This window comes from Brassica rapa, chromosome A10 (assembly GCF_000309985.2).
Source record: "Brassica rapa cultivar Chiifu-401-42 chromosome A10, CAAS_Brap_v3.01, whole genome shotgun sequence".
NCBI lineage: Eukaryota > Viridiplantae > Streptophyta > Magnoliopsida > Brassicales > Brassicaceae > Brassica > Brassica rapa.
The window spans coordinates 15321151-15334260 of NC_024804.2; the positions used below are offsets into that span (position 1 = coordinate 15321151).

General features: G+C 39.4%; 3 protein-coding genes across 3 annotated transcripts; 2 read left to right on the forward strand and 1 right to left on the reverse strand.

Annotated features, from left to right (window-relative positions):
* Nucleotides 1-119: 119 nt before the first annotated feature.
* Nucleotides 120-4090, reverse strand: LOC103845808. The gene is made up of 2 exons (XM_009122698.3): nt 3898-4090; nt 120-3573 (listed from the first exon to the last, which is right to left on the reverse strand). Exon 2 carries the CDS (start codon nt 3548-3550, stop codon nt 293-295), a length of 3258 nt encoding a protein of 1085 aa, XP_009120946.1. The 5' UTR covers nt 3551-3573; nt 3898-4090; the 3' UTR covers nt 120-292.
* Nucleotides 4091-4140: 50 nt separating this feature from the next.
* Nucleotides 4141-9872, forward strand: LOC103845810 (serine/threonine-protein kinase RUNKEL). Its single transcript, XM_009122699.3, has 10 exons — nt 4141-4436; nt 4505-4594; nt 4741-4793; nt 4885-4960; nt 5034-5095; nt 5187-5265; nt 5345-5401; nt 5526-7157; nt 7334-8203; nt 8552-9872. The coding sequence occupies exons 1-10, from the start codon at nt 4389-4391 to the stop codon at nt 9683-9685; spliced, it is 4101 nt and encodes a 1366-aa protein (XP_009120947.1). The 5' UTR covers nt 4141-4388; the 3' UTR covers nt 9686-9872.
* Nucleotides 9873-10106: 234 nt separating this feature from the next.
* Nucleotides 10107-12931, forward strand: LOC103845811 (classical arabinogalactan protein 25). The gene has a single exon (XM_033282035.1). It carries the CDS (start codon nt 12377-12379, stop codon nt 12782-12784), a length of 408 nt encoding a protein of 135 aa, XP_033137926.1. The 5' UTR covers nt 10107-12376; the 3' UTR covers nt 12785-12931.
* Nucleotides 12932-13110: the final 179 nt, after the last annotated feature.

The window sequence follows — 13110 nt, forward strand, 5'->3', positions numbered from 1 at the left end:
AGTTCTTTATGAGCCATATCTTTGGCGGGAAAGATATCCGTTAAGTATAAGTTAACAAAATTCCCAAATATAATGTTTAAGTTAAATCTGCAGAGAGATCAATCAAGAAGCGAAGGCAATAGTAGATAAATTAATACCATACTTGCTGTTTAGTGAGAGAATTCAAAACTAACAACATCATAGATAAAGTTTTAAGATTCTTAACCAAAAACAACCTTGTTTCACCACATGCACCAAAAGCTAACCAAAAAAAAGAAACATTGGCTTCCCTTTCCTTTCCCTCATCATCTCTTCAGTCGCCAGAAAGGAAGTAAGGTAATGGTCTAGAGTCAACTTTGAAAAGGTCTTTTAACTCTCCATGTATCTCTCTTGTTATACGAGAGGCACGAACACTATGCGAGAATCTGAGCCTTTCCGACTTTGGGATCGTAAATATTGGCATCAACCCACCCAACTCCTTATACTTATACTTCGTACCTGGGCTAAACCATTTATATTCAAACTTCTTATCTTCTTCATAAAACGATTCGCGATCCAGCAATACGACCTGATAGTCCAATGTATCATCAAGAACTTCTACAATGTCATAACCCAAACCATCCAAATCATCATCAACCTCAATGTCAGGACTCCAGGATCTGTATGTGATCCACACTTCACCAATCTTGGGGAGAATTATATATTCTTTTCCATCCATAGAGGCTTGAGGCATTACCTGTTGTGAAAGCTCACTTGGAGTGATTGTTTCAAGAACTGTTCTTGGGTAGTAAGTTCCACAACCACGAGGCATTTTCCCCTCTTTCCAGTCGATAACGTCCTCAGGGAAATGAATAGCCTTTTTTAGCCTACTTATATGTAGTTTAAAACTTGGCTCCTGGTTGAGTACCAGAGTAAAAGAGACCTTCTGAATCTTACAGTAGTACCGAGGCGACTCATCATCACCACTGTAAAATGACCAAAACTGACCAGTCTGAAAAACTTTCCCCTCGCTAGCAAAGTAGATGGCTTTAGGCTGAGTCTCAGAGATTGAGGGCATCATAATCTCTTCGATTGTTTCTGGTAACGCATCCTGGTCCAGCTCATAAGCATCTTTAGGCACACCTTCAATTCCAGTCAGTTTGATGGAAGGAACACTGTGGGAGAATCGATACAAACTGTGAGGTAAAATGCGAGCATGACCAGTTCCCATTCGAAAGAAGACACTTGCATACCCTTTTGCTTTATGCAAGAATGCAACAGATACACCAGCTTTGTCAGCGTAATCAGACAAAATCTCAACAAACTCATACTCGTAACTGCGGTGAGAAGCTGGTTCTGAAGACCAGTTGATATCCCAGTTCTTGAATAGAGCCCAAGTCTCTCCTTTTCTCGGGGAAACAGTGAGATGGCCCGTGTTGCTTCCTTCCATGCAGTGTATAACATGTGAGAATATCGAAAGGTCTTTTGTGTTGTGATGTTCCCCAAGCTTGAACTGACCAGCAGAAACAGGCAAGTCTTCTTCAAGCCATTGGATCTGTTTCTCATCATCTGGATCTGGCTCTAAGTACGCAATCCTAAGCCCAAAGGAAGGAGCTGAAACTTTTCGGATCCGGGCATACAATCTAGGCATCCCATCCACTTTATCATAAAGAGCCCAAGTCTGCCCGACCGAGAAGTTTACTTCTTTCCGCAGTTTCTCAAAGTCATTAAACTTCAGACCATCAAAGTCTTCACCATGCTCATTCCTCTTTCTCTTCTCACCAACACTAACAGCACAGCTCAAAACAGGCGATGTCTCAATAGCAGGTTCATAAACTTCTTGCCAAGTTCCATGTACCTCTTTTGTTACTCTCGAAGTAGTAACCTGATGCGAGAATCTGAGCATTTCACATTTTGGGATTGTGAATCTCACATCGGCATTATCAATCCAATGCTCAGTAGCAGCAACATACGCCGAACCAAAACCTGCAGAATCGGCTGATTTAAACCCACCAACAGGAGTCAATAGCAGTACCTTGTAGTCCAGCTTATCATCAAGAACTTCCACAAGATCATAAGTCTGGGACTTCAGATCAACGGCTTCAAGGTCATTACTCCAGTTTCTGTATATCGCCCAAACATCACCAGTCTTGGGCAAGATGCTGTAGTCATTCCCATCTCCTGAGGAGACTAGGCTTATCTGGCGTGAAAACACAGCAAGATCAGTGAATATCTCTAGAACTTTTCTTGCCCTGAAATTTCCACAGCCGATGGGCATATCCTTGTCACTCCACTGGATGACGCCTTTGTTGGGTCTAGCCTTTAGCCGACCTATATGCAATTTAACCACCGGATCCTGCTCAAAAGCCTGAATAAACGTGATCTTCTGAATCTTGCCATAGTGCCGGGGCAAGTTATCATCACCACTGCATAATGACCAGACTTGGCCTGTTTGAAAAGTTATTCCTTTACTAGCAAAGTAAACACATTGCGAGTGTGTACTATCCTCCTCCCCATGGTTTGACACTGTAGGACTAGGCTCTTCTAGTAGATGTAAAGGGACGTCAATCTCTTTGATATTTTCTGGTAATGCTGCGGGATCCAGCTCATAAGCACCTCGACAAGGCACACCTTCTGCTTCTATTCCAGTCGTCTTAAATGATGGAACACGATGGGAGAATTGCATTGTACAGCCACGCTTAATGTAAGACATATCAACTTCTTTGTTAAAGCGACAAAACACACCTGGAAAACCTTTTGCTTTATGCAAGAACCCAATCGGTACTCTACGATAATCACAATCTTCTGAAAAGATTTCGACGAATGCATAGTTATATTTACTGTGTGAATCAGGATGTGCTGACCAGTCATGGTTAAAGTACGAGGAGAGAGATGTGATGTGAGCCTTGAAGATAGCCCACGTCTCTCCTTCTTTTGGGTATACACTGAATGTTCCTGCGCTACTCCCTTCACTGCACTGAACCAGATGAGAGAACCTTCTGCGATCTTTTATATCTTCGGTTTTCCCGAGTTTGAACCTACCAACAGAAACAGGCAACCCTTTTTCATACCCCTGGATCTCCTCCTTGGGGTCTGGATCAGGCTCAAGCCATCTGACACTAAGACAGAAACCGGGAACTGAAACTTTTGTGATCTGAGCATACAATCTAGGCATCCCATCCACCTTATCATCATAAAGAGCCCATGTCTGTCCAACCGCAAAGTTCACTTCTTCCCTCAGCTTATCAAAGTCGTTAAAAGTTGAATCCTGCTTTGCTCTTTCTGGTTCTTCTCTTGCTTCTTTCTTTCCCAAAGACCCTTTAAGACTCATGTTACTTTGTCCATTGAAAGCCTGTAGCTTGCTAAACACAGACCTCTGAGACTGCTCTCCTCCACCAAAACCAAAATCTTTTATAGCCTTAGTGTCACCAACTATAATAACTTCTTCAGTCTCGCTGCTGTATCCAGTTCCTCTTTCTCCACTCGCCAATCCTTCCCTCTTTCTCTTCTCCCCAGTGTTTGTAGCAGAAGAGAATGTCTGATTGTGATGAGCAGCAAGCTCTGGAGCACCATCAAGGTTAGTCTTTTCCATCTCAGCTTGATCAGGTTTCAGGCCTTCTCATGAACAACAACGAAACAAATAGAATAATCAAAAACAAAGCAAAGGTCAAAGATGAACTGCTATAAGCAATTGATTCCTCAGACTTATATTCAAAATGTAACGTATAGAATTTAGGAGAAGTAAAACTTTCAAAGAGCCATGACACTTAGAGGTAAACAACAGAAAAAAAAATTCAAAATCGGAAGAAACTTCAAAAATCATTTTGATAAATTTCTAAAACCCTAGCGATGGACTACGGAGCCTAAATCGAAAATGTCGGCGGTGAGTTTCGCCGGAGAAGGAAGAAGAAGAAGAAGAAAAGCGACTAAGGAGCTTACTCTGTCTAAGATTCCGACGTCGGAGAGAACTGTGGCTGGAGGTTCCGTCGTCGTTGCCACTCTTTTACAGTTTCTGCCGCTCTATTTTACAGCTCTTTCACTTTTCACAGCGGTAAAAGCTCCATTCCCAATTCATTTTGGCGGGAAAATAACTAGGATAAATGGGCTAACGATCACTAGAGGCCCACCAAGCCCAGCTAATCATATTTGAATTTTGACATGCATAGCCTCCTCCTTTAAAAAAACAAGGAGATGATCCGGTTACCGGTAAGTAAGCTTCATTATATTTTGAAAATATAATCCTAAATTATTTGTCCACTTCTTCATTCTTACTAGGTTTTGAATTTTGAAAAAGTTCCATTTCTCTCTCTCTCTACCATTTCCCCCCTCTGTTTCTCTCTCTTCTCAGATCGATTCAACAACGGCCATTAATCCTCCTTTTGAGCTGAGAAGATTCCGAATCGGATCTAAGGAGAGTTGAAGCTCAGACGATGAACCAGTACCACATATACGAAGCTATTGGTCATGGCAAATGCTCGGTAACTCCTAATCTGCTTTACCAGTCGTTTTGTTTTTGGTTACTAAATCGGTTCGTATTTTGTTGTAGACTGTGTACAAAGGAAGGAAGAAGAAGACGATCGAGTATTTTGCCTGCAAGAGCGTCGAAAAGTCGCGCAAGAGCAAGGTTCTTCAAGAGGTACTCTAGATTCCTTGTCGAATTAGTGATTTAATTATATGGACTCGGATTCACTATAGATTCGTCAATTAGGGATCTTAAGTTGCTATTTGTGGATTATGTTTGTGAATCGAAAGGCTGAATTGATTATTCAATTCCTTTTTCAGGTCAGGATCCTTCACTCGCTGAATCATCCCAACGTACTCAAGTTCTATGCTTGGTAACAACTCATTAGCTAATATATCGAAACAATTATTTGGCGCTCTATGTTTTGTTTGTTTCTTATTTATCGGCTTCTTTGGGTCTCTCAGGTACGAAACTTCTGCTCACATGTGGTTAGTTCTGGAATATTGCGTTGGGGGTGATCTCAGGACGTTACTGCAGCAGGTATTATTGCTTGTAGTTCAACTCTCTTATTGATGGTAGATCACAGTTTTTCTCAAAGTCACTTGTTCTGCAGGACACTAAGCTGCCTGAAGATTCGGTCTATGGTCTTGCGTATGATCTTGTCATAGCCCTGCTGTAAGCCCTTTTTTTATTACCAGTTTGACACTACATCTAGGATCATGTATAAAACGTTTTCTCTTATGGACATTTTTACGGTATTTTCCAGGTTTTTGCATTCGAAAGGAATTACATATTGTGATCTGAAGCCATCAAACATCTTACTTGATGAAAATGGACATATTAAGGTAAGCATGTTGCTGTCTTTTTTTATGCAGGTGTGGAGATTATTTGGTTTAAATGATCTCATTTTGCTCTGTGTTGCAGCTGTGCGATTTTGGGTTGGCAAGGAAACTAGACGATATTTCTAAATCTCCTTCCACGGTAAACAGTTTTGCCTGTCCCTTTTTCTATATATGCGGTTTACGGTACTAGTGAATATATGATATCAAATTACATTGGAAGCTTCATGCCGTGAATACTGATCTCCTGTGATAACTTGCATCAGGGAAAACGTGGAACTCCGTACTATATGGCTCCAGAACTATATGAAGATGGAGGGGTCCATTCTTTTGCTTCTGATCTGTGGGCACTTGGCTGTGTGTTATATGAATGTTACACAGGGAGACCTCCTTTTGTGGCAAGAGAGTTCACGCAGCTTGTGAAATCTATTCATTCAGATCCAACTCCTCCACTGCCTGGAAATCCGAGCCGTTCATTCGTCAATCTTATTGAGTCTCTTCTTATCAAAGACCCAGCTCAAAGAATACAATGGGCAGATCTCTGTGGTCATGCATTTTGGAAGAGTAAGATCAATTTAGTACAGTTGCCTCCTCAGCCTACTTTTGATAAGATGATTGGCATACACCCAAAGCCATGTCTTTCCGAGCATAACGGAGACAGACCAAACAAGACCCCTCAGAAGTCTCGGGAGAAAGATCCAAAAGGAGGTTCAAGACACAATGAGAGCAATACTCAAGGTTCAAGGGGTCATGAGACGCCACAAAAGGGTACCCCTGCTGGTTCTAAAGTTCAAACGAAGCTTCCTAGTAAAGCAACTGAGGAAAAGCATGTAGGTCGTCCGGGTGCTAACAGGCAGGTGAACATTCTAAGATTGTCAAGGATCGCAAAGGCAAATCTCCAAAAGGAAAATGAGAAGGAAAACTACAGGAGACCCTTACCTAATAGCAACGAGAACTGTGCTGAAGTGAAGATCGAGAACACTGATATGGAACTTGATTTTGATGAAGACAATGATGAAGAGGGACCAGATGAATCAGAAGGAAATGAGAACACCCCTTGTGCAAAGGATGAAAGAGTTCTGAATCAAAATGAGAGTCACCAAAGACAAGGAGTTAGGAGCAATAATGTCCCTGATGAGAACTCGTCTCCAAATGAAACACCAACCTCGGCTGAAGCCAAAGATTGCCAAGAAGAGCAGTCAGAACCCATTGAAGTGTCAGCTGCGCTACCTTGTGCTAGTCCTCTAGTTAAAACTCACAGAGGAAGAGAAGTTTCTGGGTTGACTGTAAATCACGACTCGTCTAAAACACCTAATAGCATCAGTGACGTCCTTTGGCATTTATCTGATCTTTCTGTTAGACCTGTGATGCCCAGCAAAAAATCTGACAAAGAAGCTGTGCCTTCTCTCTCATTCGAAGCACCACAGCCTTCTGATTTTGGTAAGATGGGAAAGCAAGAACTAGAACCGCTTAACAATAGGATCATAACGGTTCTAAGTGGGAGTAGTGCTGGCATCTCAGAGAAACAGAATTTGATCAGATACCTCGAGACACTGAGTGGCAATGCTGATGCGGCCAACATCTTGACCAACGGGCCAATAATGCTTGTGCTTGTTAAAGTTCTGCGATTATCCAAGACCCCGGCGTTTCGTGTACAAATTGCTTCACTAATTGGTTTGTTAATTCGGCATTCTACTTCTATTGAGGATGACCTGGCAAACTCTGGTATTTTAGACTCTCTTACCAATGGCCTCAGAGACAAGCATGAAAAAGTGAGAAGGTTCTCTATGGCAGCTCTAGGTGAATTGCTATTCTACATCTCGACTCAAAATGAGCATAAGGATTTTAAACCAACAGAATCCCCATCTAAAGAAATCCGGTCTGCGTCAGGTTGGCAGGTTAGTTTTCCAGGACTTTTACTTTGAAACTTGTAGATTCCTTGCCTTATTATTTAGCTTTTAATGTTTATGGTGTAATTCTTATGGACCAAAGTACATTCCTTAATCTGAATAAGTGAACTCTATCTTTTCATTGATTCCTATTTAAACAGATTCTTTTTCTTCTTTTTGGCTAGGTTTCAAATGCATTGATCTCTCTAGTAACATCTACCTTACGCAAAGGAGAGGATGACCTGACTCAGCTCTACGCGTTAAGGACAATAGAAAACATCTGCAGTCAAGGAGCTTATTGGGCCACCCGTTTCTCTAGCCAAGATTTGATAAGCAACCTCTGCTATATTTACAGGGCAGTAGGGAAACAGGAGAGCATGAGGCAGACTGCTGGATCATGTTTGGTCCGTCTTGCTCGTTTCAACCCTCCTTGCATTCAGACGGTTGTAGAAAAGCTTTCACTGAAGGAAATAGCTTCATCTTTTGTCAAAGGCAGCGCACGAGAGCAGCAAGTCTGCTTAAATCTTCTGAATATGGCTATGATTGGAAGTCACACATTCCCAAGCTTTGGAAGGCATCTTGTGACATTGGCAGAGGAGAAAAATCTCTTCCCTAGTTTGCTTTCCGTCATAGAGCAAGGAACTGAAGTTCTTAGGGGTAAAGCTGTTCTCTCCGTTGCACTTCTCTGCAAAAACAGTAGGCGATGGCTAACAAATTTCTTCTGCAATACAAGATTTCTTCCTGTGGTGGATAGATTAGCCAAAGAAAAAGACAGTTATGTGCAACAATGTCTTGAGGCATTCGTGAATGTGATCGCCTCCATAATACCGGGTTTGCTGGATACGATAACCAATGATATCCAGCAACTAATGACAGGAAGACGCCATGGACCTGGCTCTACCCTAAACAACCGAGCAGCTCAAAAGACTAATGCACACTTGTTCCCTGTGGTTCTTCATCTTCTTGGAAGCTCTTCGTTTAAGAACAAATTGGTAACTCAACAAATTCTACGCCAGTTGGCAAATCTTACAAAACTTGTGGAAGCTTCATTTCAGGTCAGTAGTTACAATCAAATGAAATGCTCTGTGTTTTCTCATTTTGCACTTGTGGGGTTTTGATTAGATGCTCGTCAACGCTTAAACTCTTTGCTTTATCATAGCTACTGTACTATAATATGGTTAGTATTTCGTATAGGACAGGATTAAAAATTTCATACAACTAGAATCGGAACTTTCACCTAACTAGCTTCTTTCCTGTGTTAACTATTGATGTATGTTTAGGAGCTAAGATGTTTTAAGAATCATCTCCGTTTGCTCTCTTGTCTTTATCATGGTCTATATGACACAATGAACCTTGATACGATATATTTATGCAAATTTTGACGACTTGTTGCCAATTTGTAGGGACGAGATGACTTCCGTATAACCCTTCTTCAAGTTCTAGAATGCATAGCAGAAGATGCTCCGCTGGTTAAACAAAACGCTGAGATTATTATCCGTGAGATTCTCCCATCTCTGGCTGCAATTTACAATGGTAACAAAGACGGGGATGCTCGGTTTCTCTGTTTGAAGATCTGGTTCGATTCATTGACAATCCTCTTAACCGAATGCACGGACATCGAGCAACAAACATCTGAGGATTTGAAATCAGTATCCAACTCTCATTTCCTCCCACTATACCCTGCACTGATCCAAGACGAAGATCCAATCCCAGCTTACGCACAAAAGCTCCTCGTCATGCTCGTTGAGTTTGATTACATCAAAATCTCCAACATACTGCATCAGAATACAGTTTCACAATGCTTCGAGTTTCTTCTCGGAGACTTATCAAGCGCAAATGTGAACAACGTCAAGCTCTGTCTTGCCTTGGCTTCAGCTCCAGAGATGGAAACTAAGCTACTTTCTCAGCTCAAAGTGGTGAGAAGAATCGGGAATCTGCTAGAGTTCGTGAACGCCAAAGACATGGAAGATTTCCTTGAGCCTACTTTGAGTCTCTGCAGAGCTTTTCTGCTAAGGTCACTTGGGAACAAGAAAGGTCTCAGCTCCAACTACTCGAAAGAGCCAATGCTTTTATCAGAATCATCTTTCACATTCGAGGTCGATCCACAGGAGTGTATAAGAGACATTGCAGATTTTGGTAGCAACATTGGCTTGTTCTTGCACCTCGCGGGTCTAGATGACACGAGCATCGCAGTAGCAGATATTGCCTCTGAGTGTGTCGTGTTGCTACTTAAAGCTGCGTCGAGAGAAGCCACTACAGGTTTTTTAACTAACCTTCCTAAGATCACACCGATTCTGGACTCATGGGGCAGGGGGAACAGCACGGAGATGCAACTGTTGGTTCTGAAGAGAATCTTGCATTGTTTGGGTTATGCGTGCAAGCAGTATCTATCGCACGCGATGATTTTGTCGATATCAGGACACGATGTCAATAAGATCAACGCCATAGTCTCTGAGATCAAGAACTCAGACGTCGCTGGTCTTAGTAGCGTCGCTTCTCTAGTTGTTGTGGAGCTGCAGAGGTTGCCTCATCGCTGAGTTTGTTATTTGTTTAGTGAAAGTATTTCTGCAATTTCGTCCTATCTATTTGTTAAGCCCTGGTTTTCTGAATATGTTCGAGATAAACAAACTCAAAAAGCATGTGACATTGAAGCTTATCTTTCAATGTATATCGTAGTTCTCTCTCAGTTACAGTTTTATTAAATATCGGACTCTTTTTCATTCATATATGTTGCTAAAGTACTGAGTGAATTTTACTGTTTCATATGATTAATTAATTCAAAATGAAACACTGAAAAACGGGGTTGTGTAAAACCATCCCTCCCAAATAAACTTTAGAATGTTTTACCTCGAATGAAATTAAGGAAAGTTTTATTTATGAATGACTTCCAAACGGGCATGGTTCAGTTTTGTTTAGATACAAAAAAAATGTTTTTAGCTCATGTTTCAAAAAGGATCTACCGAGCTAAAACAATATAATATGTCGATGACTTTAGTAAACCAAAATTCTCATTTAATAGTATTTTGTTTCAATTTTCCTATACCAAACAAAAAAAATAAAACTAGAGATTTAGTTACAATTAGACATGTTTTTTTGCTTTATCCGTGAGTTTTTTTGTTATACTTATTGAATTGTAAATAGTCATCCAATTCAAACATTATGTTCTGAAATTTCAGAATACAAATTGACAATTAATTAGTCTTTGGATATAAACTAAGAAAATCTATTGTTTTCTTGAACTTTTCATTGAAATATAAAGGACTAAATCCTATAGAAGGAATTAAAGTAACAAATCACATTTTAGCACTAAACTATACCCGCTAAAATACAATAATTGTACATAAATTGACATTTTGTCGAACAAGGAATCTTTGTGCTTATTTTTGTTTTGGCTGTGTTTAAAAGCTTTATTGTTTCTTTTTTTATGAAGTGAAAGAGGTGATAATGACAAGACTACATAAAATATTTAATCGAACAAAGTCGAAACAATGTGTAGCCTTCTCATTAGCACACATGTTCTTCTGATCATTATTGGACTTATGTAGTACGTTTATTCACGACATGTGTAACATTCTCATATCAACCATTTCTTTCATAAACAAAGAAACAATAAATGTTTCAAACAAATTAGGCAAAAACATGTCGGTTATTTTTGGTTCTGATTCTTTTGAAATGAGGAAATTTGAACCTTACTTATAAAAGTTTTGTTTGGTTTTCAATTGAATATTTTGAGACCATCTGGTTCATATTTTCAGATCCATGTAAAATGTTTAGACCTAATATATTGTATTGTATAGGTTTGATTAACTAGTAATTACTTAGAGCATTGTCTATGGACGCAAAGAAAAACGACCTCGAAATCTAAACCTATCATATGAAGAAGCATATGAATTTTCTTAAGTGACTTCACAATTTTGTTTTGATTAACAATGTTATTCTAAAGTTACAAATGCCAAACAATCACATGTATATCAGTATATCTCACATATGTTTGTATATCAAGTTGACTCATACAACAAATTTTGACAGTTTTCTAGCATAAAATTAACAAACATAAAGTTCCAAGCTCTCTTTATCGATCAAACATACACAGTTACTACCAGTTGTTGGAGCAAATCATGTCTGGGAATAAAGGAGTAGTTGGTTTGATTGAGTCTTTGTTTAGTTTAGAAGTTTAATGCAAAGTATTCGTCATGTCTTTTTGTTAAGCTCTAGCTTTCTGAATATGTACGAGATAAAACAAACTCAAAAGCATGTGACATTGAAGCTCATCTTTCTTGTAAATCCTAGTTCTCTCCATTACAATTGTGGTGCTGGTACCTACGAACTACTTCGGTTAGAATCGTTGGATGTTCGAGACGAGTTTGATTTAAGCCTAAAGTTGTTGGTTAAATATTTTTTTGTAAAATATCGGAACCCATTTCATAGATGTTGCTAAATTATTGTTATCACTTCTTTTGTTTCATATGATTAATTAGTTCAAATCAAATATCATATGATGTCGTATTATACTAAGTAGTAAAAAACTTTTGAAAGTGCAAAAGACAAGAAATCATCTCTTGTGGAAACTCCTTGGCTTTATAGCAAATTTCAAAGTCTTCAACTATTACCACACACATTAACGAAGTCAATCGATCCACGTGACAAAGGAAAGATAAACTTTCCCTTCCACCAAACCAACTCCAATAACACATTAAGATATATAGACTTACAATCCTTTCAAGTTTCAACTCCGAATAGTCTAATATACAATCACCCTTTATTGTTTTAATAATCTAATTACTAGAGATTATTTATGTTCTATGCACGCAATGTAAGGTAATAGGTAAACTATAACTAAACATACAAAAAAAAAAGATTAAGATGGAGCTTGGAGTATTATATATGGGGATGCAGAGATTGAACATCATAGTCAATTCATTCTATATTGTGAATCATGATTCATCACTATGAAGAAACAAATAAAAGAAATAGTGAAGTATTTTACTGGAAATGTATAAATATATATATGTAATTATACTCAATTTCTTGCAAAGAAAAGTTATAAGACCTTGCTCTTTCCCTCCAGAAAATAAAATTATTTTTTATAATTTTAAAGAGTAAAGCTTCTTTTATATAGAGACATCATCATTACAACTCAAGATGCACTCTGATCAGCAAATAGAGAGAGACAGATCCAACAAAAAGAAAACTCAACTTTGATTTTCATCATTTAAACCAAAAAAAGGATGATGAAGAAGAAGATGGCTCCTTCCTCTTTTCTCAATAAACTTCTCATCATCATCCTCTTCATCTCTCTCTCCTCTCTTTCTTCTCTCTCTTCCTCTCTACCTTCTACTCCAACCATTTCTCCTCCCTTCCAAGAGCTTTCGCCGGAGATCGCTCCTCTCCTCCCTTCACCAGGAGACGCTTTACCTTCCGGCGCCGGCGCCGGTACAATCCCTTCTTCTCCAAGCCCTCCTGATCCCGACACTAGCGACGGCTCCTCGTACCCTGACCCGGCTTTTGCTCCCTTCGCTTCTCCGCCGGTTTCTTCTCCTGCTCCACCGTCTCATCCTCTCACCGGAGTTGTACTCCTCTTTCTCATTGTCTCATCCGCCTCGCTATGGCTCTGTGGCGTTATAGCACTACTATAGTTCCACTTCAGTTATACATTAAACGAACGTTTTGGGTTTCACGTGTTTGTCCAAATGTATATCATTCTCGAATAAACAAAAAATATATATAACATTTTTCTTCCGTTGTGAGCTATGTATTATACATTTAATCTTTCCATTTCACTCCCCCTGCTGAAATTGTGAGTCAATGTTAAACATTTCGATTAACATGCATATAAGCTTTTTTTTTTGTTTAAGACGTGTGTACAAGTTATATCAAGGATGATATCATTTGAACTCAAAGTTCACCATGGTTTATATCAGGACCATACACCAACGAAATTTCATCTCATATAAAATCAATA

Bases quoted from the DNA above. Each gene is read 5' to 3' on its own strand.
- LOC103845808 (XM_009122698.3), bottom strand. From the start codon at position 3,550: ATGGAAAAGACTAACCTTGATGGTGCTCCAGAGCTTGCTGCTCATCAC.
- LOC103845810 (XM_009122699.3), top strand. From the start codon at position 4,389: ATGAACCAGTACCACATATACGAAGCTATTGGTCATGGCAAATGCTCG. The intron at 4,961-5,033 runs GTATTATTGCTT...CTTGTTCTGCAG, and splicing joins TCAGGACGTTACTGCAGCAG to GACACTAAGCTGCCTGAAGA. The intron at 5,402-5,525 runs GTAAACAGTTTT...AACTTGCATCAG, and splicing joins TTTCTAAATCTCCTTCCACG to GGAAAACGTGGAACTCCGTA.
- LOC103845811 (XM_033282035.1), top strand. From the start codon at position 12,377: ATGATGAAGAAGAAGATGGCTCCTTCCTCTTTTCTCAATAAACTTCTC.